Source organism: Leuciscus leuciscus (assembly GCF_965113295.1).
Source record: "Leuciscus leuciscus genome assembly, chromosome: 18".
In the NCBI taxonomy this organism is placed as follows: domain Eukaryota; kingdom Metazoa; phylum Chordata; class Actinopteri; order Cypriniformes; family Leuciscidae; genus Leuciscus; species Leuciscus leuciscus.
The window spans coordinates 16256557-16281293 of record NC_138742.1 but is presented as its reverse complement, the minus strand read 5'-3'; the positions used below and the strand labels follow the sequence as shown (position 1 = coordinate 16281293).

Here is a 24737-nt window from a genome sequence, read left to right as displayed (position 1 = left end):
AACCCATCTCTAAAATTAGCCAGGGATGTAAATTCCACAACGTTTCTGACTTTGTGTGTTCAGATGAAAAAGAGGGCGATGGAAAAGACAAGAAATATATATAAAAGGGAAAACTCATACTTGAACTGTATAATGATGATTTTTACAATGGGAGTTCTTTAAAGAGCGGGGACATTTTCAAAGCCACTGTAAAGGAGGAGGAAACCTAAAAATGAAAGCCACAGGCCTCACACAGGACCATTAAGGTTAAACCATGTGTACAGCGCATAAGCACCACAGCCCAGCCTTCAACACAGTCCTCACCTATGCTATTGTAGCCTGTAATTTAAGCTTAACACGCATAGAGGGAAAAATGTCCTCCCATAATCCACATTCTGGAACATTTCTACTCATAGATGGGAACGGCGGTGTTTACATGCAATGTTTTCTTTAATTGGCAAACGCTAAGTGTGCTTTCAAAATGTCTTCCCCCTAATTTTCACAGTAACCTGACACTGACTTTCATTCTTTTCACTGCTTTTCATGAATTTTCTATTCACAACCCATTTACGTCCACAATGTGACGTTTATCCAACTGAAATATAGGATATTCAATGAAAAAAAAAAAAAAAAAAAAAAAAGGGGTTTGACTGTAGGGTGTCATGTTTGAAATGTACGGTGTGACTTGTTTCGCTGCTGAATTTCTAGCGTCTAATCAGAATACGTTAATGTGAGCTCGCAAAATTTCGCAGTCTGTAGCATACTGAATGCAAGAGAAAACACGAAATACGAGCATTACCGTTTTTCTCGTTGTCCTCGCCGACTATCCATTTTCAAAATAACTCTGAGTCAGACCTTGTGTGTGTGTGTGTGTGTGTGTGTGTGTGTGTGTGTGTGTGTGTGTGTGTGTGAGAGAGAGAGAGAGAATCAAAAACATACAGCACGAAAAGTGTAGTATGATTTCCGAACTAATTTCTCTTACGGCTCTTTTAATGAATTGTTCAAAAGGACAAGTTCACTGAAATGAATCTCTCAACGCTGTTAATGAATCAACGTCTGACTCACCTTCTGAACTGTCAAACATTGCATAGTACAAGCCTGTGTGGCCTAAGTCAGTGGAACAGGAAAGTGTTTTCAGAGGTGAAGCAAGATATTACATTTGAATAAAATACTTAAAATACAACATTATTACTTTGGAATAACTTGTAGCCTACCAATGAACCACAAAACTCACTAAAAGACCAGGAACTTTTGTTTTGGGGTCAAACATACACACTGAACCACATGAGGCACATATTAAGTACAATTGAAATACATAATTCCAGGCCACTGATGCAGGTACATCTGATCAAAAGAAGACGAAGCATGCCCTAGCCTAGACAATGACAGACATGCAGATATAAAACGGATGCAGGGCACTTTTTGTTCCCCTGCTGTACCTGTTTGACTTCCATGATGGCATTTCATTCTTCAGCCAGCTTCCCCTGTCCGATTATTTTCGTATATAAATATTTACATTCCAACCTTGACATTTTCCACCTTATCAAAAGGGTGCATTAGTGGCATTGTTACCTACATCACTCAGCAGCAGCTGATAAATTCAATACTCTGGGCGCCAGACAAAAGCCTCTCTTAATTTGAGTTCAGTGAGGCTGCAGTTATGGACAGGAGGGGCTAAATTGAGAACAAAGTAAATTGTCCTGCACGGGTTACAAGGTTCATTGGTTTCTGTCATAGTTTACAGATGGACTGCAAACCGGCAACTAATTAAATAGGGGCTCTGACCAATTAGATAATGCAGTCATGCAAAGCTTGTGGCTTCCTTGAGTACATTAGAGCTGTATTGAATTGCTCAGTACCACTTAATGTACTACAATGAGGCTGTAATTGGGAGAAGCAACTTCATTTCTATTCTATTATGCCTTTTTATTGTAGTGGATGAAGACACAAATAAAGAAATCATAGTGACATTGAATTGAAAGGCTACAAAGATTTTATTGTGACTGAAAGACAAACTTCCATTACAAATAAATCCCAATTCAGTGTCCTTGAAACAATAAATAAAGTAAAAAATAAATAGACTATTAAATAAAATATAAAACAATTGGCCAAATCAAACATGTTTTTGTTTGTGTGGAAATATGCCCATGAGTGGGGTTCATACTGAGCTTATACAATTTCAATATTTAGAAAAAGGTCAGAACTAAGATAGAAGATCAAAAATGACAAATTTCCCTTTCCAAAAAGTCCTGCTATTATTACAGTCTGCAGTATCAACGTCCCATTTAGAAAAGATTTGAAACACAATATCAACCGCAAACAAACACTAAATATGTCATTTCTAAATATGGAAGAACTCATCTGCATTCAACATCTAGAAATAATCAGAATAATGTGAAATTAACAAGGAACTGCAATATCATCCATTAAGAGTTCAGGACTCTTAAGGGTAGCTGATTCTCTCCTCTGTAAATACAAAATAGCCTTGAAAAGGAGTTTAACATTGAAACAGAGTTTTTCCCTTAAAGGGAGGCTTGTATCTGCCCCCATCTGAAACCCTACTGTGGTCCTCAAAAAGTCAGAGGAAATAATCAAGGAAGGTCGTAGCATTTCAACAAAGCTTGGATCAGTTAATCATAAACCAGATCTGCTGAAGATAGTCTCCGCAATTCACAGCTCCAGGCGACTTTAATCTGCTGATACAAAATGAATAACAGACCTTGGTATATCATCTGCATATCCTGGTAAACATAACTGTCCGTTTGATCATTTTCTTAGTTTGCAAGGACTGTCACTTGGTGCAAATATCTGAAAATCAGAACCGTGCCTTTGTTTGCAGAAGACCGCCGGATTACATTTTCCCATTTGATTTAGACCGACAATCTGTTCCAGAACAGTTTTTTCTTCTTAACCCATTTCCATTTTGTCATTTCGCTCGCTCTTTGTTCCTTCAATCCTTAATGTCGTCTTTACTGCAACCTTTCATAACGATAAGGGATGAGACAGCTGCTGAGATTTCTGATTTAAGTGCTATTTCATGGCGGTGCCTCCGCTCTTCTTGTTTGCAGAGAAAACACAGGATTTAAGGAACGCCTTGCTGCTCCGTTTCATCTAAACCAGAGACTTTAAACTTGATGGTCCAAAGCATATAGCGCTGAGAGTGCAATTGTAATGAAAATGTCATCGTGCGAGACATAAAATCACGGCCAACTCAAGCATGATAGAAACCAGAGAGCATTACAATCACCTTGATCTCAGCGGAACATCACTGAGTCTTACGTTAAACCCACATTTCTGGTATAGAAAGACCTGTTGGTCTGTTTTTCTCTCGTGATGCTGAAGAGTTCAGTCAAGTACAGAGCAATACAGTGCCAGTTCTCCTTCAAACCCATTGGAGGAGCAACGTATAAGATCTGAGAGTAAAGTGAGCGCTGAGAATTAAGCATGCATATGAAACTAAACAAAAAAAATTAAAAACTAAACTAAAGAAATTACTATATTTTTGACAAGAAAATAAACATATGCATATGGTAAAAATAAATCTAATATACATGGTTTGATGCATACAACAATAGCTTTTTGATTGTTTTACACTTCCTCCATTGAGAAGTACATCAAATGCTACAAGTCTCCACGGCGGTGAGAGTCCATCTCGCTAGGCTGGAGGGTTAAGGCCAGGTCAAGGGCTGTCCCTGCAGTCCAATCCTGAGGCAGCTGAGAGTTTATTCAGTCCACAGCCAAAGGGTTTGGTCCCTTCGGTGCATTTTAAAGACAGTTCACACTGCAAACACACTCAGGGTGCTCGTCTGGTCCTTAAGCCCCAAGATGCTGTAGGCAATCCTCTTCAGATGGCCCGGCAGACGGACTCCGATGTTACGGATATCCCTGGGAAACAGAAAAGAAAGTGTGAGAATGTGAGAGCTTGTCTTTTAGTTTTATTTTTTGTTAATTCTCCCAGTTTTTGCTTAATTTTGGTTTTGAGCCAAAGTTAATACGCTCTTTAAAATAATGGTTCCAAAAATGGGTTTTTGCAGCAATGGCATAGATTAGAAGAATCATCTTCTTAATGGAATAGAAAGGCTCCAAGGATGTTAAAGGTTCTTAATGGAACCATGGATGGAAAATAAAGAGCCTTTATTTTTAAAAGTGTACGCAAAATTTAATAAAAATGAATATTTGCATTTTAGTCAATGTTTTTTAGTTTGGTTTCAAGTTCATTCCTTCATTCACTCAAAAAATTTATTCTTTAGTTTTTTATTTTAGTTTTAGCCAAAGTTAATGCAAAGCTTTATAATAATCCATGTATTTAAAATGTAAAATCATTTATGTCCATTTGCATATTATTTTACTTGATCTTTGGAGTCATGATAATCTATTTCAGTTTAGTTTCCCCAATCCCCAGTTAAGTCAGTTTATATATATTTTTATTTATTTATTTAAAATGTTATTATCCTTTTTTGTGTGAAAAATATTCATATTTTGCCTTAGTTTTCATCAAATGATAATAACACTGTGGCAGGGTACTTATCTTATCTTTCAAAAAGTAATTTTGAAGTGAGGTTTGAAAAGTGACATGTTATCCAAATCCTAATTACATTTTTAATTAGCGCCTTGATGATTTAACTAGTATTCCCTTCACCCACTATGAATCAGCGCTGGCCGGCACAGTCAGTGGAGGACTTGTAAATAGTTTCTGGTTTTAAAGAGTGCTACCAGATGACACCAGATGGAACAGTCCGCCATAAAATAAAAGACAAACACATCAAAGGCATTTCTGGTCCTCCACACAAAGTTCAGCAAGCTTCTAGGCTAAAAACACCCACGGGAGCTGAGCCAGAGGTCTTAGAGCTACAGTACGCTGTTACTACACTCCCAACCGCTTCATCAGTCAAACTGCCTCCTCCGTGAGGTCCAGCACTGTCGTCTCTACCTCCACATGTACATCAGCTCTCTCGTTCACCATCCCTACACTCTTTCATCTCACGTCCTGACTTTTAAGTCCAATCCTGTTGATGTGAGGGGGAGTAGCCGCATAGCCTCATGGCCCCAGCAGGCAGAAACAGTGGTTCCTGGCTGCAGTGAGAGCACAGTCCTCGACTGTTGGGAATGGGAGGGATGAGAGAGACTGCCGAAACAGTGGGAGGAAGGGAGGAATTGCAGAACAGGGGAGGGGGAGAAGCATGCCACTATCCACCACATCGAGGCCACTAAAAACGAAGACTATTCTTTCTCTCCTGCCACAATGTTTTCCGCTCAACCTTAAATCAACGAGTAGCATTTTAAGCTGTAAAGACGCTGTGAAGTTTTAAAATTTTGAAGTAAAAAGTTACCGCCTTACTTGATTAAAAGTCTTAAAAAGGTTAAATTGTTGTTACAATATATGTGGTTTCCGCTCTCGCCAGATACAGTAAATCAAAAATGGTCTGCGGTGGTGCGAGATTATCCTTGTAACCAAAGCATGAATTTAAGCCACGTTCAATTACCGGATCCCTAAAACAAAAACATGGAAAATATTTATATGTTCTAGGAATTATTAAAAGTTAAAAGATACCATCTTACTTAAATACGATCTTGTCCTGACCAATCTGCCTCAGTGTAGGCTGTATGCCACAGGGAAGAGAACTTTCCAAACACTCTAAATTCCTTCACAAATTCCCAGAACTTTCAAATTATGTTCATCTGGGGCCATTTTATTAAAAGGACTATTTTAAATAATGTCAGAATTGTAGCCCAACTAATTTTGTATTATACAGTATAAGAGAGAATTTTTTTTTGTGCTAAATTCGATATTGTATGTCCAAACATTACATATTTTAATAGTGAGATGATAATAATAATTATTATTTGTATTATCATTATTTTACTAAATTATATAATAATAATAAATAATAATACATTTAAGTCAAGTCAAGTCAAGTTTATTTGTATAGCGCTTTTCACAATACAGATTGTATCAAAGCAGCTTCACAGTATTAAATTAAAATAATACAACAAAGTTTTTTTCAAGAGGAATTTATTGATTGATAAAATTAAATTAAATATCCCCAAAATATCCCCAACTGAGCAAGCCAAAGGCAACAGTGGCAAGGAACCGAATTTATTTAGTTTTATTTGTGAACTTTCATTTATCAGTACACGTGGAGACCTTCTTCACAGCTTGCTTATTTATTTAGAAATTAAATAAAAAATAGACTTTTCACAAAATATTTAATTTGATTAGTTCAATAAGTATGAAACATTTACGGGAAAGAGTCTTGAGCAAAGAAAAAGTAAAAAAAATATTTGTTATATATTTTACTGACTGCACTGAAAAATACATATTTAGAGACAAATTGAGCAAATTCAAAACATGAAATGAACCATGTTAACTATAGAAAGATCAATTTAATTTTAATCTACTGACAATCCTAGTTTCTTATTGGCCGGATGTCAAACATTCTATTTACCTGGAGCGCCAGGATATGACACACCAAGTAAGGCAGAAATCAATTCTGCAGGAATGCACTTTGGACTCTCTGCGTGATCTCATCTGATTGTTCACAGCTAAACTTCCCTTGATAGCGTGCTAAAGGTGATGGGAACTTAGCGTTACTCACTCGCTCTTCATCTGCAGCACCTGTTCCATGCTGACGATCCCGGCTATGTTGAAGTTTTCACTGTACTGGCTCATCTTGATGGACTCCAACCACTCCGCCACAGACCTGAAGGGAGAGCCGTCTGAGCCACTGGTGCTGGGAAGCCGAATGGAAACTCTGACAAAAACAGAACACAAATACATTCAGCAAACCACACAGTGAGACCTTTTTTGCCTTTCCCTTGTTGTAATTGTTGGGTGGAAGAGACACACTTCGAGAGGAAAACCTGTCCGTTCAGTTTAAGAATCTGATAAAGATATGAAACTGTCAGATATTCTCTCTTACACGCATACTGTGTGATAAACATCAGATGCCAAAACCATTCAGAGGTACCATTGGTACGTGGTGCATGTCGAAACGTTCCTGAGGAATGACTTTGTTTGAACCACCACTTGACTTTCTTGCAGAAAATTGTGTAATAGATGGTGCATGCCTCAACTTCTCTCTGCCGTTCGAGTCTTGTAAAAATTCATATGAGCCGTTTAAGAATTCAGAGTATGTGTTGAGCTCTTACCGAGGGTCAAAATCTGCTATGGCCTTCAGAGAATCTGGGCTCTTGAGGAGTTTGTCTAGTAGACTGACAATGTCACCAAAGCGAGGCCGTTTGGAGCGATCTTGCAGCCAGCACTGTAACATCAGCTGATACACGGCAGAAGGACAGTCCATCGGAGCAGGAAGGCGGAAAGCCTCATTAATGGCCTTCATTACCTGGAAAAAAGATAGTCAGATAAGACATTTTGCTCAAAGGAAGATCCTTCGAGACAAACAGCAGAGTTATTGTTCATAGCCAGTGTGGTGTGGCCAGTCCGTACCTCATGGTTACTCATGTCCCAGTAGGGCCTCTCTCCAAAGGCCATGACCTCCCATATGACAATGCCAAAACTCCACACATCACTTGCTGACGTGAATTTCCTGTAAGCTATGGCCTCTGGTGCAGTCCAGCGAATAGGAATTTTACCTCCCTGTTGGGAAAAAAACATATAAACAAGTGTCAGGCAACCCCTTGTAATTTCCGAAAATCCTGAAATAATAACCAGGTTGTAGTAATAGTAAAATAAAGACATCTGGAGTTAAGTGCAGTTTCAGGGAACATTCAAACCACATATTTATTTGCAATATGAACTTACGCTGGTGGTGTAGGTTCCTTCAGGGTCATCCTCCAAAACACGTGACAAACCAAAGTCAGACACCTTGCACTCCAGGTTGCAGTTCACCAAGATGTTTCTGGCAGCCAGATCCCTGTGTACATAGCTCATGTCTGAGAGATATTTCATTCCGGCCGCAATGCCACGGAGCATACCAACCAACTGGAAGGACGACATCTCACCATCATGGTCCTGTGAAGAAATTAAAGTTTCATTTCTAGATTTTCTTGAGAATTTTGACTAAATTATTTGCTATGTTACATCATTTTGCAAGTATGTCATTATCATCTGTCATCATTTTTCTGTCTAAGTGATGAATTGTGACAAACGTACCTTCAGGTATTTGTCAAGAGCTCCATTTTCCATGTACTCAGTCACAATCATGGCATGCTTGACTGCAAAAGAAAAAAAACAGACATAAAGCGGCTTTACAACATAAAAAGTAAAACCAAACTGCACTCAAAGATATTCAGAGGATAAAAGTCAAGTAATTAAAAAAAACTATTTTACTATTAATTTAATATAAAAAAAAGATTATAACTAAAATCTCTACCTTTTTATTCTCTACTATTTTTATTATATATCTAGTTTTAATTAAATAAAAATATGGAAAATAATATTACCAATTTAATGCAAACATTTTATGTTTATACTATAAATACTTATTTATACTTATGTTTATACTATAATCTATATTTTGTTCCTAAATTAAATAAAAATATGTAAATATGTGTGTGTGTGTGTATATATATATATATATATATATATAATTAATATTTAATATTATTAGTATTCATAATTAATTTTCATAATTAAAGGGGTTAATTTAATTTACATAATTTAATCATTAATCAAATGATAAAAAAATAAAATAAAATAAATTGATCTAGAAGAAATATTTTTTGAAATATTTATTTTAAAAAAGCAATAAATTTTTTTAACTCACATTTGGTGACCACCCCCTCCAGTCTGATGATGTTCTGATGTGAGAACTGTCCCATGATGCTGGCCTCACTAAGGAAGTCCTGCCTCTGTTTCTCTGTGTAGCCTGGCTTCAGCGTCTTTATTGCTACCGCTGCTTCTTTTCGACCGGGAACTTTTAGAATTCCTCGATACACCTCTCCAAACTCACCTACAGCACAGCAACACAAACCAACAAAGGGAGAGGCATCAGATAAGCAACATACCAAAGGGCAACTCCTTTATCGTGTCTCATGACAAATAGGGGTTATTTAAAAACATGAAAAAGACACTTGGAAATATAACCAGTGGTGCTAAGGCCATGGAGATTCCTATGAACGGTTAGTAAGTGGATTCATGGGAGGGGGTCAGAAAGGGCATGAGAATTTGTGTACAACAAGCAGACACAAAGTGGACAAGGGCCATGTCCTGTGGGCGGCTTGAGAGGGGAAACGTGACCACGGCACACTGATCTTCTTATTTAAAGTTGATGTTAGCCCATAAACACTATAGGATTTAAGACTAATTTAGCGGTTGTTTGTTTTATTTTCAAGTCATGATTAATTACCAAAGGTTTTTTATAGCAGTACTCCTCCATGTGGGATATGAAAAAGAGCTCTAGAGCGGGTTAAGAAAACAACACTAATTCAATTTGAATGACATTGGGAGGGAAAAAAACATCTCTGGAGGAAATTACTACAATAAAAATATTCCAGCTCTAACATGTAAAGCTCGAATTAGACAATATCAATGTTCGCCTTGTTTAAGCTGTCACTCCAATGAACTGTAAAAAAGCTGTCACTTTCAATGAACTGTAACATAACTTCAAATCAATGAGTGTTGAAAGTACCATCCCCCAGAATGCTTTCAAAACAGCCCCACAGCGGGTTGTCAAACTTCCACGGATGTACTAACCTGCTCCGATGACTTTCTGCTTGGTGACGTGACTAGGAGGGATCTCGCTGGCAAACTTCAGCACTGCAGTGTTGGGATCTTCATAAGTGTGAGGATCAACGTAGGTCTTCAGCGGCTTCAACTGATCTGGGTTGACAAGAATTTAGGGAGAATTTAAGAGGAGGAAAGGGACAGGGTTTTAAAACAAGAAAGCCAGCAAATGAAATTCAATGCCACTAACCTGGGCTGGAGAAATAAGTGTCCTCTGGCCCTTGCCTGGTGTGAGAGTTTCTTCGGCTGTAGAAGAAAAACAGCTCAATGAGGCCTCTTTTTGTTTTTTTTAGCAAACCGACACATTTCTTTTCAGACTTGAGTTTGAAGAGCGGCTAGCGCTGGACTGGCTCCATTCAGTCGAGGAGTGTTTAGGAGGAAAAAAAAAGCGGTCTGTGTTTGCCAAGTGGTGACAGAGGTCTAGGTTATCACAGGAACTAGAAGGGCTCAGGTCACCTTCACAGAACCGCTACAAACCCATCGCTTCTTATCTTACACAATATGCCTCTCTGATTCAGCTCCTTTCAAACATGCCTCTTGTTAAGATACACTTAGTGAGCAGTCAGCGGACAGTTAGCAAATTGATTCTTCCTCAAAATTGGTAAGGAGCAATTTCAGTAAGAGTGTGAGAGCGGTGAAAAGGAAACAGTGAATGGATTTTTAAGGAGAAAGAAAAGGAGCGGCTTGAAGGAGTGACTGGGGGAGAGGCACAAAGCTGGGTGTGTGCGTGAAGTGCTTGTTCCTAACCGTTTTCGCAGAAGCAGGACCACTACCACGATGAAAAGCATGACGCCTCCCCCAATCGCTGCCCCAAGGATCACTGCTGTGTTTCCCGTTTTTTGAGCTGGGAAAACAACAACAAAGCAGTCAGGCAAATGAATCACTCAAGAATAAAACAACACACTCCATAACATAAAAGAACAAGCAAACATTCTCTGTCACTTTAGTACAAGTACGCTGTTCAGGCTAAACAGAGTCTTTCTGACTTTTTAAAAATAATATTTTATTAGTAATAATAATGATAGAATTTAATTATCAAAATAATTAACAATATATATTTCTCAAAAACTATAATTTTATAAATTTTTTTAATATATTTTTATTAATTATTAAATACCCCATTAATTTGCTTGACAAGCAGCCTGTAGTTATAGCCATAAACATGATTTTCTACAGTTGCAGGTGGTATTAGCGGGTGGGACATTGGCATTCTAGAATTAATTTGATTGGACATATAATCTGTGTAGTGCAGAATGAGTCATCAGTATTTTTGGTTCATTTTCCAATAAGAAAAAGGCTGTACATTTTAAATAGTTCTGTTAAAAGTGAATTTTGTCCGTGTTTAGGTGTATATAAGCATATAAATGAGTTAAAAGCCACAAAAATATCATTTTGATCCTATAGGGTCATTGAAAAGTAAAAAAAAAAATATATATATCCTAAATAAATAAATGCATCTGCTCAAATGCATATTTGTAAATATAAAAGCAAACTTTGGGACTTTTTTCACCTTGGGGGAGTGTTGAAAACTCCTGTTCCTTGCTGTAGCTGCCCGAGTTTCCCTCTGAGCTAAGAGCTTGGACTTTAAACAAGTAAACAGTGGAAGGAGACAGCTCACTGATCTTGGCCGAGTTCTTGTCCAGCACCAGAACAGTGTAGGTAGTGACCTTTCCACTGGCCTTCTCCTCATCATTTTCCTGTAGACATGACAATGAAAGGAAGATGATGACATGGAGAATAACAATGCCACTATCACAGATCAGGATTTGCAGTGAAGTATTAGGGCTGAAAAGGATATTGTTTCTGACCTTCTTGCGAAACATCAGCTCGTAATGTGTGGCAACTGGCTTGGCACGGTGAGAAACAGACCACTGAAGCGACAGGCTGGTGGGGCTACTTTCAACGAGGTGCAGTGCAGTCACTTTTGGGGGATCTGGGGGTAAAACAGCAGTTAAGTGTGAGTCTCTGAAGTATATATGTTTGTTCGTACTGCACACTCAAAACTTTCAAATCTGATCTACAGGACTAACTGTGGAATGTCACATGGTTTGCCATTTGAGAAAAGAGTTGGGGGAAAATGAGTTTAATTGGAAACAGCTCTAGTAAACACTGTGCACTTACGATGACGTTGTGAAAAAAAACACTTGAAATCCGATCTGACCAGAGTCACCGTACGGACTATAATTCACAAAATATCTGATTTTAATCGGATTTAAAACCACAAAATGGAAGTAGATGGGTTTGGGTTTGTAAACATTAGATTGTTTTTTTTTTTTGCTGTTTAGACTACAAAAAATGAAAAAAGATTTGAGTAAAAAATGAACAAGAATTCAGATTTTTTTCTGCATGTTTGAGCATTGCCTAAAGTATTTAAAATATAATCTTAATCTTTGATTTCCAAAAAGGACAAAACAGAATGAGGAGAAAAAATGCACTATACCGGTAGTTAAAAGGTTTGGGGTCATTAAGATTTTTCAAAGATTTTGAAAGAAGACTCTTATGCTCACTAAGGCTGCATTTATTTGATCAAAAATAGTAAAAACAGAAATATTGTGAACAATTATTGCAATTTAAAATAACAGTTTTTAATTTGAATATATTTTAAAATGCAATTTATGCATGTGATGCCACAGCTGAAATTTAAGTATCACATGAATCTTCAGAAACCATTCGAATATGATGATTTGGTGCTCAAGAAACATTTCTTAATATATTATTGTTAAAAACAGTTATGATGCTGCTTAATATCTTTATGGAAACAGATATTCTTCAGGATTCTTTGATAAAAAGAACGTTCGAAAGAACAGCTTTTATTTGAAATAGAAATCATTTGTAACATTATAAATATTTTTTCGGTCACTTTTGATCAATTTAAGGCATCTTTGCTAAAAAAAAAAAAAAAAAAATCTTACTGACTCCAAACATTTGACCAGTAGAGTGCAAAAATGAAAACAAAACCAAAGTACACTACTTAAAATGATTCAACCCATTAGTTTCAGTGAATTTTTCCTTCTACCGTTGTGATCAATACTGACCTGTATAATGTAAAGCGGTGTTGATGCTGCTAACGGCTCTCTTATTGCTGAACTGAGACACTCCGCTCCGAGCCTCAACGGTGAAGGTGTAGTTCATATGGGGCTCCAGTTCACTCACAGTGACTCTGGTCTCCTTCAGGTCAGAGTTGCTTGGGTCGAAACGCACTTTCTCGGCACAAGACTGACACGCCTTCCCCTCACACCGGTCGCAAACCACAGTGTAAGTGATATCACTGCGGCCACCGGTGTCTGCAGGGGGCCTCCATGACAACTGAAGCCTGCCTATTGACATCTGAGCTGTGGTGGCTTGCAGACTCTGAGGAGCGGAGGGTAAACCTGAGTAGACAAAGAGCAGACAAGCCTTTTATTTACCTGTTCACCTATACTGGTTTAGTTAATCCCTAAAGAAAAGAGTGACAGAGAAAGGAAATTGTAGGTAAATATAAAATGACAGGAACTGGTTCATGACAGCAATGAATGTTCAAGGTAGACGTTTTGACTTCTCACCAGAGCAAGCGGCTGTCTCTGGGTCCTCAGGTGCTCGATAAAAGCCCTCCTTGCAGGAACAGCTGACGGCGCCACGGCCCGAGGGCTGGGTGTTTTCTGGACAGGGTTTGCAGGCCTCACTGGACACTGAAGATTTGAAGAAGCCTGGCTGGCATTCTGCACACATACACACACAAAAAAGCACATGCATGATGACTTGGATGCGGATGAGAGGAAACTGTGCAATTAAACTGCTCACACCGTATATGTCAAGTGATCATCTATGTATGAACACAGTAAATTAACCTCCTTTGAAGATGTTTTTTTTCCTCTACAGTCTTTCTCTTTTTTTTTAGCTCTGTGCAAGAGTGCGCAAAGTTGACAGAGCAAGACTAAGCACACTCCTACTCATCCTGTGTGAACCATCCCCCTCGTTCTCTACAAACAGGACCTGTCATCCCACATTCCAGCCCGGTACCTCCGCTCTCAAAACTCAACCACGAGAGAAAACAGAACAAAACCAATAAAACCAACAAACAGGGTGAATGCCGCATCTAACAAAGGATTTAATACAAAAGAAATATTTTGTCAGCCAACTCTTGTGGATATTTTATGAATATTTTGCATTAACAAATATGGACATACAGTGGCTCCAAAAAGTATCTAGAGACTTAAGGCCACACTTAAAAATATATTTATAACTTTATGACAAAATATTACATAATGTGTAGGGCAATGACTTAAGTTTCAAATGCTAAATATATTGTACAAAATTAAGTATTTGGATATGCTTTAGATATCAAACATCATTGAAACTACACCTCTGGTTACTCTTCTAGGTAGGACACCTGTGTGAACTTCAGGGAAAATGACATCATACATGCACTAACAATCACCTTGAGATCAGTTAGTTGAATGTCATTGAAGTAAATAGTTTAAAAAACAAAGTGAGATCATACATTAAGTATGAAAAATGTACTTAATAAAAATAAATGGTTTTTTTTGTATTACTTTTTTTAAACGTAAATTATTAAATTATTAATTACTGCATTCTATTATAAAAAATGAATTAAAGCAAAAATCTGAATTTGCAAGCATGCATAAATGTAGTAATTCAGACGTTTAAATGTATAAACAGGAAGAAAGAGAAAGGTGTCCACGGAATCTGTCTAGAAACATTCCAACATGCCCAGCTCATGTCCTTCCGCTGTCCAGAGTCTCATTCACAATCCACCACCACCCTGTGTTTACACACACACACACACACACACACACACACACACACACACACACTGCTTCCGTTCTGAATCTGGCTCTTTCGTTTCTTGGAGCAGCCACATACAGGACCATTTATTTACTTTATAAAGCAGTGATACCTGGTTTTTAGTTTCAAGTGCAAGTTTTATCAGTCAAGAGACAAGCTGAGACACACGCAAGGCATAGATTATAGCAATATTACACAATCAAGTACACCATGTGTCTGATCAGGTGAGATATTTGTACTTGTGTGTTGAAATACAGCCAGAGGCGAAGACTGTGTAATACTAGAGAGATGATTAAACATTTAACCAGTAGTTTCAGTATTAGGACGCTTAGTCAGTGATTAAATGGAAAATATAGGTCTATATAAGTGAGGAAGTCTATCCACAGAATAAAAAGACAATGCATTAAATTTCCACAGAACTGAATTCTCTTTTCTAAGCTTTTTTTGTGTGTATTTTTATCCAACTATTGCGATTGTTGTGGATGAATGTAGACAGTTTCCCTCAAATTCAGTGTCCTGTCAGAGCAACCACAGATGTAGCGCATCACGTGGATTTTTAAGTGTGGGTAAAAGTGTCCAAACACTTTTTGCAGTCATTGTATTTCAGTAGCACAGTGGCCACAAACTAAATCATTGTTTCCATTTTCTAATGGTTTGTTATCTGAAGATTTGCCAAACAGTTATAATTACAGAGTAGGGTGCTTCCTCCTTCCTGAATGCTTTGCATCAATTGAGGCCTTGTTTTGGGTTGAGCCACTTGCTCTCCCTCACAGGAAGGGGGTTAACGGTGGTATACATTACCTCTAATATTTGAGAGCATGCATTCTCTTATTTCAAAAGAAAACTCGCAGCATGAAAAGAATTCAGCATGGCAGCGAAGATCGAGCCAATGTGTTATTTATTCCTTCTTTCAAGTCGACTCCTCATCTTGTTTCTGTGCCAGCTGTTGTGGAGACTTTACTGCAACTCATTAACGCACCCCTCTGCGGAGGTGGGGATAGTGTGGGATAGACAGGGGGACTGAGGGAGAGACAGAGAGAGGGATAACGAGTCCTGGTGGGATTTGAAAGGAAAGGGGGGAGTAGGGAAAGAAAAAGAATTGTCCTATTCACAGTGAAGGGGGCCAAACAGCTGCTGCTGCGAACCCCGTTTCATATAGCCCCCGTCTCAGCTCTCCACTCGTAATCTCCAAATTCTTAAGTCCCCTCGCTTGCCTCATGGCCACATGTGAGGGTCTAGCACAACATTCGGCAGCCCATTCACTTCGGACAACAGGCACAGAAAGCCACTCGGGGCAGCGAGAGAGAAAACACTTGTTTCAAATAGTGTAGATGCCACATGACGCGTTAATACGCTGGCTGGCTTCTTAACAGCCACGGACAAAAACCTGACAGCGTTTTGGAGGGCTGCTTTAATCCTTTTATGCAAAGAGTTTACAAAAGAATTTGAACGACTTGAAACTTTTATTCAAAACACTTTGTGTGTAACGAATCAGATCTATCAACACTTCAAACCAAAGGAAAACAAATTTGGGGTAGGATTTACTTTGAATCAAGTTTCACTTAATTTTCAAATTGCTAGAAAATTTCACAATTATTTAATAATCACATTACACACACACACACACACACACACACACACACACACATATATATATATATATATATATACACATATACAGTATATATCACACAAATAAAAAATGTAACTATGTATAATAAATACATTTTTGTTTGTTTAGGGATGCACAATATACAAAGACCATATCTGGCTTTGGACGATATTAGACATTTTTAATTTATCATATCAGTCAATATTAAATATTTGAATATTGAATATTGATATTTAATTGTGGATGGTGTCTTTCTGCCTATTTTTTTTAAACAACAAAATAATACAGAAATAAATGTAACTAATAATGTTTGTAATTTCTAAATTCACTTAATTTCACTTAATTACAAAGAAACAGCAAGCAACACATTGAATTAAATGTGAAATTTTGAAGTAGAAAGACTAAAAAGGAAATTTCTTGTAAAATGTGCTCCAGTAATTTTTGTTGTTATTTACAACTTCGAAAAATCTTTTGTTTACAGTGCATAGTCGATTGCATTCTAAAGTTAATGTGGCTTTTTAAATCCACGCTTCACTTTCCAAAATACAGCCGGAATGTGATTCAGCGCAAGGGGCTTTGTCTTCGCATTTTGGACACAACAGGAAGCAGGAAGCACAAGGCTGACTCGAAGCTTCCTTCCTAAGGCAGCCAATCAAAGCATGCAGGGCCAGAGAAGGCGAATGTTGGACATGCTCTGGAAAAGAGAACTAGCTCAATCGCAGAAATCGTAATGAGAGGTCAGAGGCGAAAGACGACTTATGGCTTTTGAGGAATGTTGATTACATTTATGTAATACAAACTTCTCAGCAGAGATGCATAGATGTGTCGGTCGTCTCTCAGTGCCCCATTTTGCTATCTGGCACCGAGGGCCCAGACCATAAGAGCCTCTGAGTGACTGTTTGTTTATTGTGAGAGTAGTTGGATCCTGCTCGCCGGTGACCTATGGGGTCTGTGATCCGTATGGGTTGAGTGGAGCAGTCGGAGCGAAGACTGATGAGAGGGTGACGTTAATGGACGGATGTATGGATGGATGGGTAGACCGAGAAGGGGAAGGAGGGCTGAATGAATGACTGTTTACATGGCGGCGGGACAGCGCGAACCCCTCCAGGACAAGAGTTTGACGGGGGGGTTTCGAATGAGAAAAAGGAAAGAAAAACAAAAGGCCTAGTCATTTAAACCTAGGCACGGAGGGGCTTACATGTAGCCCTAGGCAGAGTTGAGTTAAAGTGTGCTGCTCCGCCAGGTGTTGATGGCCAAGTAAAACAAACACCACAGCAGAGTGAGTGCGGACAGCGGCCAGGGGCTCGTTTCACAGGGGAAGAGGTTAAAATTCAGACAGAGAGCCTCTGAAAAAATAAAACATGTACACATAAGAAAATGAAGATAAAGATAGCATGGTGCAATCATAAACATTGGTTTTCTGTGGCCTACACTGAGGTGAAGACAAATTTACAACTCTATGTGCTGCTTGATCTAACTGATCTTTCTTAAATAACTCTAATACACATATACATATACATATATATATACATATATATATATAGAGAGAGAGAGAGAGCGAGAGAGAGAGGTTCTTTTTTATAAAATAAAAGAATTTTTTGTTTTAGTTTATATGTAATATCAGTTCATCCCTAAAAACATTTGATTTTAGAAGGTTAATACGCATATTACAACATAATAGCTTGCACTAGTTTCCACAGAAAACATTTGTACCATCTCTGAATAGTCAGTGGAGTGGTTATTATGGTCAGACGGGACAAAGCCAGAGCTTTGAGTGTGTGTTTGTATGTATGGGGGGGGGGGAGATGCAGTGGTAACATGAAGCCAGCAGGGAGGGAATAGTCTCTAGGTGTGGTGAGAGCATTAGTGCAAAGGATTATCAGCCCAATGGAACAGTTGTAAGAGAATTACATCTACGCTTTACAATTCCACTCACTCTTTCATCTAGTCGTTAACAGACACAATAAATGCTCTAATCCCTCTCTTTTCACACTTTTCACTCATTCTAAAGGAAAGAGGGCAAAAGGAAGAGAAGATGACAGAGCACAAAAGGACACAAACATTGAGACCCATCCAGAAGATTTGTTAATTAAGAAAGGAGTTAACTAAGAAACCTAAAACACGAATCCAGTGAGCACAAATAGTGCTCTGGTTTGCTCTCATTCTAGCCTATGCAAAACACTGGCCCATCGTCCAAACTTTGAGATGACAACACATATGGGTAACGTCTGGTTTAGGCCAAAAATGTGAAGTAAAGCCATAAACAAAATTCCTTAAGTGGAAAATGAATAAGTGAATGAAGCCAGTGACAATTAAAACCCCTGAGCGGACGAGTTGGAGGGTCACCGAGGATTAGCAGGCCTCCGGTTTCCGCTATAGCCTGTCCTGTTTCGGGGACGCAGAGCTGACACAGGGGCAGGAAACTGCTGATCTCACACACTGGCAGCACAATACACTCAGCACATGCACACAATCCTGAAGTTAACTCCTTTAATGTAAGAGCTTCAATGTATACATCTAACCTCAATATTCCACCCCATTGGTCCACCAACTATGTAATTGAAGAAAAAGAAACAAAATGATATACACAAAAATGGCAGAATTGTATGCAACCGTTTTTATCACATTACTAAGGCCGGAAGAAATCCACACAATTCCCTCCTTCTGGTGACTCACTTCAGTGAACTCCTCCTAGATGGTCATCGTGAACATTTTAATTCCACATGAACATTTTCAGTTCCAGTGAGTAAAGTTTCATTTAATTAGTAAGTTTCAGCAGTCATCATTATACTGAAATTAACAGAAAAAACATGTCATCCATTCTAGTTTCATTTGATGTTGGCACATGAAGTTGACAGAGGATCAAAGAAGTCAAACAACCCCATTTGGAAGTGCTCATCATTATCTAAACTTGCCCAGGCAAATGCTACAGCAATGGAAAGAACCGGCAATGGATTGTTGCGGTTGACTGCTAGTTAAGTAAGATTAGGAATCCCAAAGGTGGAGATAAATGGTTTCTGTGGCTTAATCCTGTAGGTATAAGACAGCAAAATAAGGCAAAAGAAGAGAGCATGTAAGAGAGCAAGTATCACATAAAGCAGAGAATAATTACACCTCAGGGTACAGATCATCACAGCTTTCAACAAATTTACTTAGGATTCTGGTGGAACACTGGTAAACTTTATTTAGTGCAAATAAGCTTGCACAATAATATTTTTTTACTTGTAGCCCAGATATCTCACTTTTTGAGGATGTTTGTATTCTCTTTCTGCACTGTCGCCCAATGGCTCGCGGTATTTGAACGTTGTGTGGACTTTCTCAAGCAAGGAATTCCAAAATTTCACAACCTTTTGACCGTACACATAAATGCATGTGAGTCGGAGTTAACGTTTATTTAAAATACTTTTGCATGTAAACTGGGGATGGTCTAAAACCATCTATTTGTCTTTGGGAGACAGATGGGGATAAGCAAAGCTGTTTATTTACAAGACACCATTTGAAATCTCCCAGAAGAGTTACAACAGTGTTTTCAGGGCCGTGTGAAAGTGGATGTTTAAACTTTCAATACATGTCACTTCCAAGACCTGCAGTCAAGGCCTAAAATAACATATTGTCATCAGAACAGCCAATAACAATAAATATAAACCATGCCTAGTAGGTTTAATTTGGGAAAACTCAAGGGATCACAATCCGTTTGGGAGAGGCTATAACGGTGGGACAAGCTAAGAGCAAGCGAGAAAGAAAGAGCGAAAGAAAGAAAGGGCCAGAGTAACAGGATAGGAAGCATCCAAAACCAGTACTTATGGCTCTTGAGGACACACACCCAAGTCAATTACTACCCAGCCAGTCACTCACCACACATTATACACACGACTCTAACTTGGACAACCATAACTCTCAGCTTTAGCTTGTTCCAGTGCAGAAAAAGCCTTATTTACTGTAAAACACAAAGCTTGTTCTACAGAAATGTTACTATGGAAGATTCAAGACTATCCGGCTTCATCTGTTTAATTTTTCCAATAGATCAACAATATGGAGGCCAATAGCAGTTTGAAACGTTCCAGAAACTATAGTTATCCAACTCTGGCAGCCTCAGTTTACTGTGAGTGACAGGGTGTGGGCATGAATTCCCAGCGCAGGTCAGGCAGCAGTCTTTGTGTGGTCAGCAAAGGTATGTGGTCTTTAATTCGTTATGACTGAGAAACGGTCTGTTTTATTAGTGGAAAACGGCATCAGCGTCAATACTGATTAAACCGCAACGCCGCGTACATGTCTGCTATTTATATTTTTAAGAAATCTCACCAATACAGGACAGTTTGCCATCCTTTTATAAAAACTAAAAGTTGTTTGACCCCACCCACACATTTACCCATAGTTCTCTGACCTGGCTATTTGACAATGATTGCCTTTAATCAACAGTACATCCATCAACATGAGTCAGCTCTGGCCTGGAGCTCTCCCCAGGGAATTCCACAGGCCGGCAGTAGTTGGGAAGGCTCCTTAATAAACCTAGCAGGAATGCATCAGTGGAGTGAAAGAGGCACTGGTGGAGGGAGGGGGGAATGTCTCTGAACACAGCACTACATTGTTCTGTTACCTTTACATTCCATTCTCCACCTTTCCACTACAATCTCCTCCCTCTTCAATGTCTGACACTTTATCTTTTCCCATTCTAAACCATGCACACACACCTGTTCCCACAATTCCTAGTCTATAAAACAAGGAATGTGTGCTAACCGAAAAAATGCATGTCCATGAGCTTGGCAATGGCAATGTGTAACCGCTACAATTAAGAAATTGTAACTCAGATTGCCTATTTGAGAATCTGCTATCATTTGAGTTTCATTTGCTTGCGTTTTACCTGTCACTGCATGTGGCTGAATTGTGGAAATATGTTAAAGTGTTGATGTTAGAGGACGTTTAAAACTGAATTATTCTAAACAAGTTCCAACATGCCAGTACTCTCATTTCTGTAGTCACAAAGAACTTTAGGACTGTCACTCACATGGTTGATCTCGCTCTGGTGTGGCAGGGACAGAAACACAAGAAAAAAAAAGACAAAAAAAATTGTCACATCCTCAAAGCTAGAATTAAATCTTTTACTGAAAGGTTCTGCCTAAAGCACAATAGGTTTGCAATAGTCGTTGACGTCTGAACTTGTGTTTCAAAGAATGCTGGGGGTTATGGGAGTCAAACGCACAGTGACGAAGAGCAAACAGGTTTCAAAGCACTTGAAAGTTTAAAAGTACCAGCTTGAACAAAATAGCTGATGAGCAAAAATGTGAAAAGGACAGTGTTTTTTCCAAAAAAAGTCCTGCAAGCATATATGGAAAAGATGCTGGCGAGCCACTTAAAATGTGAAAAAACTGACTTAGACTTCATATATATAGTATATAATCAGTGCCTTGTATAGTAAGGATAGATAAAATCCACAATAATACGAAACATTTTTATGAAATAATAGAGCAATTCATATAATGATATACTACGAATGAAATGTTAATCACTATCCATGTGGAAGTATATTCAAATTCCTGACCCAAACCAGAAATTTTAACTGACAACAGCTGGTGCTGGCCTCGATCTGTACAAACCAAACAAAGAAACGTATGTCTTACCTTGGCATGCATCGTTCATGGCTTCGAACCCGGGTCTGCACTGGCATTGGCTCACAGGTACCACCCATTCCCCTTCCGTGGTACAATAAATGCGAGGTTGGTCCTCGCTTACAGCATTTTCGACACAACTTCCAGCCACCTCCCGCAGGGCTTGGTTCTCTCCCCCTGCCACTGTCTCAGGGAACGCTGCCAAGCTCTTCACTGTTGCTGGACATGTTTTATAGTAAACCCTGACAGAGTAGATGGCTACGCAGGCTCCAATGTCCTGGAAGGCCAGGTAGAAGCCCTTGCGAGAAAGATTTTCCACTACTTTTGTCTCAACGTTCATCTTCATCTCCCCGGGGCTGGATATTTCATCTGGAGCAATGGTGGCCACCTTGCGGAACTGGCCTTTGCGGAAAGCAGTGCCGATGTCCGCGTCAGCCTCAGAGGCGTACAAGTTAAAGGTCTCCTTGCAGATGAGTGAGTCTGCACTGAAAGAGTTGCAGTCACGGACCACGAATCGCAGCTCCACGAAGACCCGAGAAGCAGTGGGGTTGCGCTGGATGAACGTAGTACGCAACCAGTTGTCTTGTTCTCGTTCCTCCACGTTACATATATAATAGTTATACAGCAGAGAGCCGTTCACAGCGCTCTGGCCAATCTCCCACTGCAACGTGAAATTAAAAAAATGGATGTTAGCAATAAAGTCAAAACCAAGATTGTGGAAAAAAAAATTCAAAGAAAAGATGCCAGCGAAGGCTGAGAACAAAAATAACACAAAATGTCCTGACCATGGAATTTTAAGTAGTAGTGAGGATGCTGGTCAATTACCCACCAACTTCTGGCAAAGAACAATGCGGCAGTCTTTCTACTGCATGACTGATGTAATATGCTGAAACATATCTCTTCACATGCAGCATACATGTGTGTTTTTAGCTCTTATTTCATGTGTTACCGTGGTTTTAATTACAGTAGAGGTGCATTGTTTTCGTAGTGTGTGGCATGGCAGTAAAATGGTCTCTGCAACGAATGCTTCCAAATAAAAGGAACTTTGTGGTTTAAAGCATTGCATACGTTTGAAAGACATAAAACTCTTTAAATAAGCAGCAGCTCATTAAGAGTGCAATTAACTTTCTATAAAATTGAACATGCTGACACCTTGTTCACATTCTTAATTTCTCAGCTTTTTCCACGACAGTCTGAGGGGAAAAAATGCTTTGCATTTAATTATTTAGTGTGTATTTGTTTTTTCCACATTTTAAGGTAGATGTAAACCTTCAGTTTTAGACTGGCTATTAAAGTGAGGACGACTTAACAAGTCTGTACTTGCCATACCGGATCATTCCCTGATGGAAAACCCAGTAGCTCTTTTGGAACAAGGTTTTGAAATACACTAGCTGGTCTAAGATTGTCAACCCGCTACATTCAATACCCAGCTTGACAACCCTATGACCAGTAGCGTTTGTTGATTGTCCAAATTGGTCTACAAGCTAAAAAAAAATCCAACAGCTACCATGTTCTAAAACACATCCTTTTGATTTCCAAACCAATTACGCTTCTAAATTCTAGTTAACATTATTAGTTAACGTCACAAAAAGCACCATATGCGCCAACCTTTAAAAGTTAATTACACCCTCAGTTTTACAATCCCTAACACAGGGCTTTAAAATCGCACGAGACTACAAGTGTTCAGCAGGCACAGAATCATCCAAACCTTTTCAGGAATGTTTTGGAGGGTAAAGTCTGAATTATCCTTAAGCAATAACGACAATAAAAAATAAATAATAAAAACCTTATCATTTTAAAATTACGTGAAACAAACGAAAAGAAATGCAGAAAACAATGAAGGTTCGTATGAAGAATAAACTCACCCCGCTCTCAACAGGCGATGTCAACCAACCCAGCTCTGCTCCCGATGACACCATATCCAACAGCACCTCTGTGACAATAACGAAAATATATATATATATATATATAATAAATATTTTTGTCCGGATAGATAACAACAGTTATTCAAAAAGCAGCAATAAAGTAAATGCATACAAGCGCACCGGGTAAAAACTAAAAGCAAACGAGGAAATAATGTTTAGCCTACTACTGCTGCTAATAATAAAACACATTTCAGTTCGTAATAACAAAAACAGCATTTCACAATTTATAATAATAAAAAAATGTTCCGTGTTACAAGGTCGTGCGGTTAATTATTACTCGTCGCTAAGGAAATTTCGCACTTGGCTTATTGATTTACTTCAAAACTATAGCCTACTGATTTGCTTGCGTTTGATGCATTAAATGCCACTTATAAAATCTAAAATAGCCTACTAAAATGCTCAACATTTTAAACAATTTCAACATTAAAGTGTTTAAATTCACAAAAATGCACAAATTTGCATCGGATCGACGAAGCACAGCAGGTTGACATATTATTATGGCGACTACTTGCGTTGTTGCAACTTTAGCCATTTAGGTATAGAACTTTTAAATAGTTTAAGTCATGTGTGTGAACCTGAGTGAGAAGTTTTAGAAAGTCTCAGAGAGACTTACTTACCTTCCTTTTTTTGAAGAGAAATAAATACAAAGTTCATAAATACATTGAGAAATAAAACACGCTTAATCCGTCTGTAATCCATGTTGTGTTCGGAGTGGACAGTGATGTTGGCTGCTCCACGCTCCACGCTCAATCCAGTTGCTGTTCCAGTTGCGCTCTCGACAGACTCATTGAGAAACGCGGAGCGTCATGAAACCCCGCCCGCTGGAATGTGATCAACGTCTTTATAGGAAGGGGGGTGGTCATGGCTCATGGGCATTAACATGCATGAGTTCCGTCCTGGGACCCCGCCCCTCACATTTCTTATAACGTGTAACTTACCTTTAAAATTTACAGTGTACCCAACTCAATCTCCTTCATAAGTGGGGATTTTGTACTGTCCAATATCAAAGATCTTGATCTTCTCAGCTGTACCTAACAATTGAAATCATACAACAAATGTCATAATTTTTTACATTACCTTTTGAACTGAGATTCAAATCATTGCAGTAATCATTTTAATTGAGCACATTTTTTTTTTTTTTTTTT

The 24737-nt window shown here is 38.6% G+C and overlaps 1 protein-coding gene and 1 long non-coding RNA gene across 2 annotated transcripts; one reads left to right on the top strand and one right to left on the bottom strand.

Annotated features, from left to right (window-relative positions):
- The first annotated feature begins 722 nt into the window (after nucleotides 1-722).
- On the top strand, nucleotides 723-2386 carry LOC309480075. Its single transcript, XR_014199539.1, has 2 exons — nucleotides 723-843; nucleotides 895-2386. It is a non-coding gene; the product is annotated as an uncharacterized lncRNA (long non-coding RNA).
- On the bottom strand, nucleotides 1955-24377 carry epha2b (eph receptor A2 b). Its single transcript, XM_082144428.1, has 17 exons — nucleotides 24210-24377; nucleotides 23533-23600; nucleotides 21680-22328; nucleotides 13207-13362; nucleotides 12700-13035; nucleotides 11473-11597; nucleotides 11175-11361; nucleotides 10412-10508; nucleotides 9855-9910; nucleotides 9635-9760; nucleotides 8706-8891; nucleotides 8093-8154; nucleotides 7742-7951; nucleotides 7427-7576; nucleotides 7129-7322; nucleotides 6576-6731; nucleotides 1955-3864 (listed from the first exon to the last, which is right to left on the bottom strand). Exons 1-17 carry the CDS (start codon nucleotides 24289-24291, stop codon nucleotides 3756-3758), a joined length of 2949 nt encoding a protein of 982 aa, XP_082000554.1. The 5' UTR covers nucleotides 24292-24377; the 3' UTR covers nucleotides 1955-3755.
- Between the last annotated feature and the right edge of the window lie 360 nt (nucleotides 24378-24737).

Excerpts from the sequence above, each read along its gene's own strand:
- epha2b (XM_082144428.1), bottom strand. The coding sequence starts at position 24,291 with ATGGATTACAGACGGATTAAGCGTGTTTTATTTCTCAATGTATTTATG. Across the intron at positions 9,911-10,411 it reads GTCCTGCTTCTGCGAAAACG|CCGAAGAAACTCTCACACCA; the intron begins GTTAGGAACAAG and ends TTTCTTCTACAG. Across the intron at positions 8,892-9,634 it reads GCAGAAAGTCATCGGAGCAG|GTGAGTTTGGAGAGGTGTAT; the intron begins GTTAGTACATCC and ends GCTGTGCTGTAG.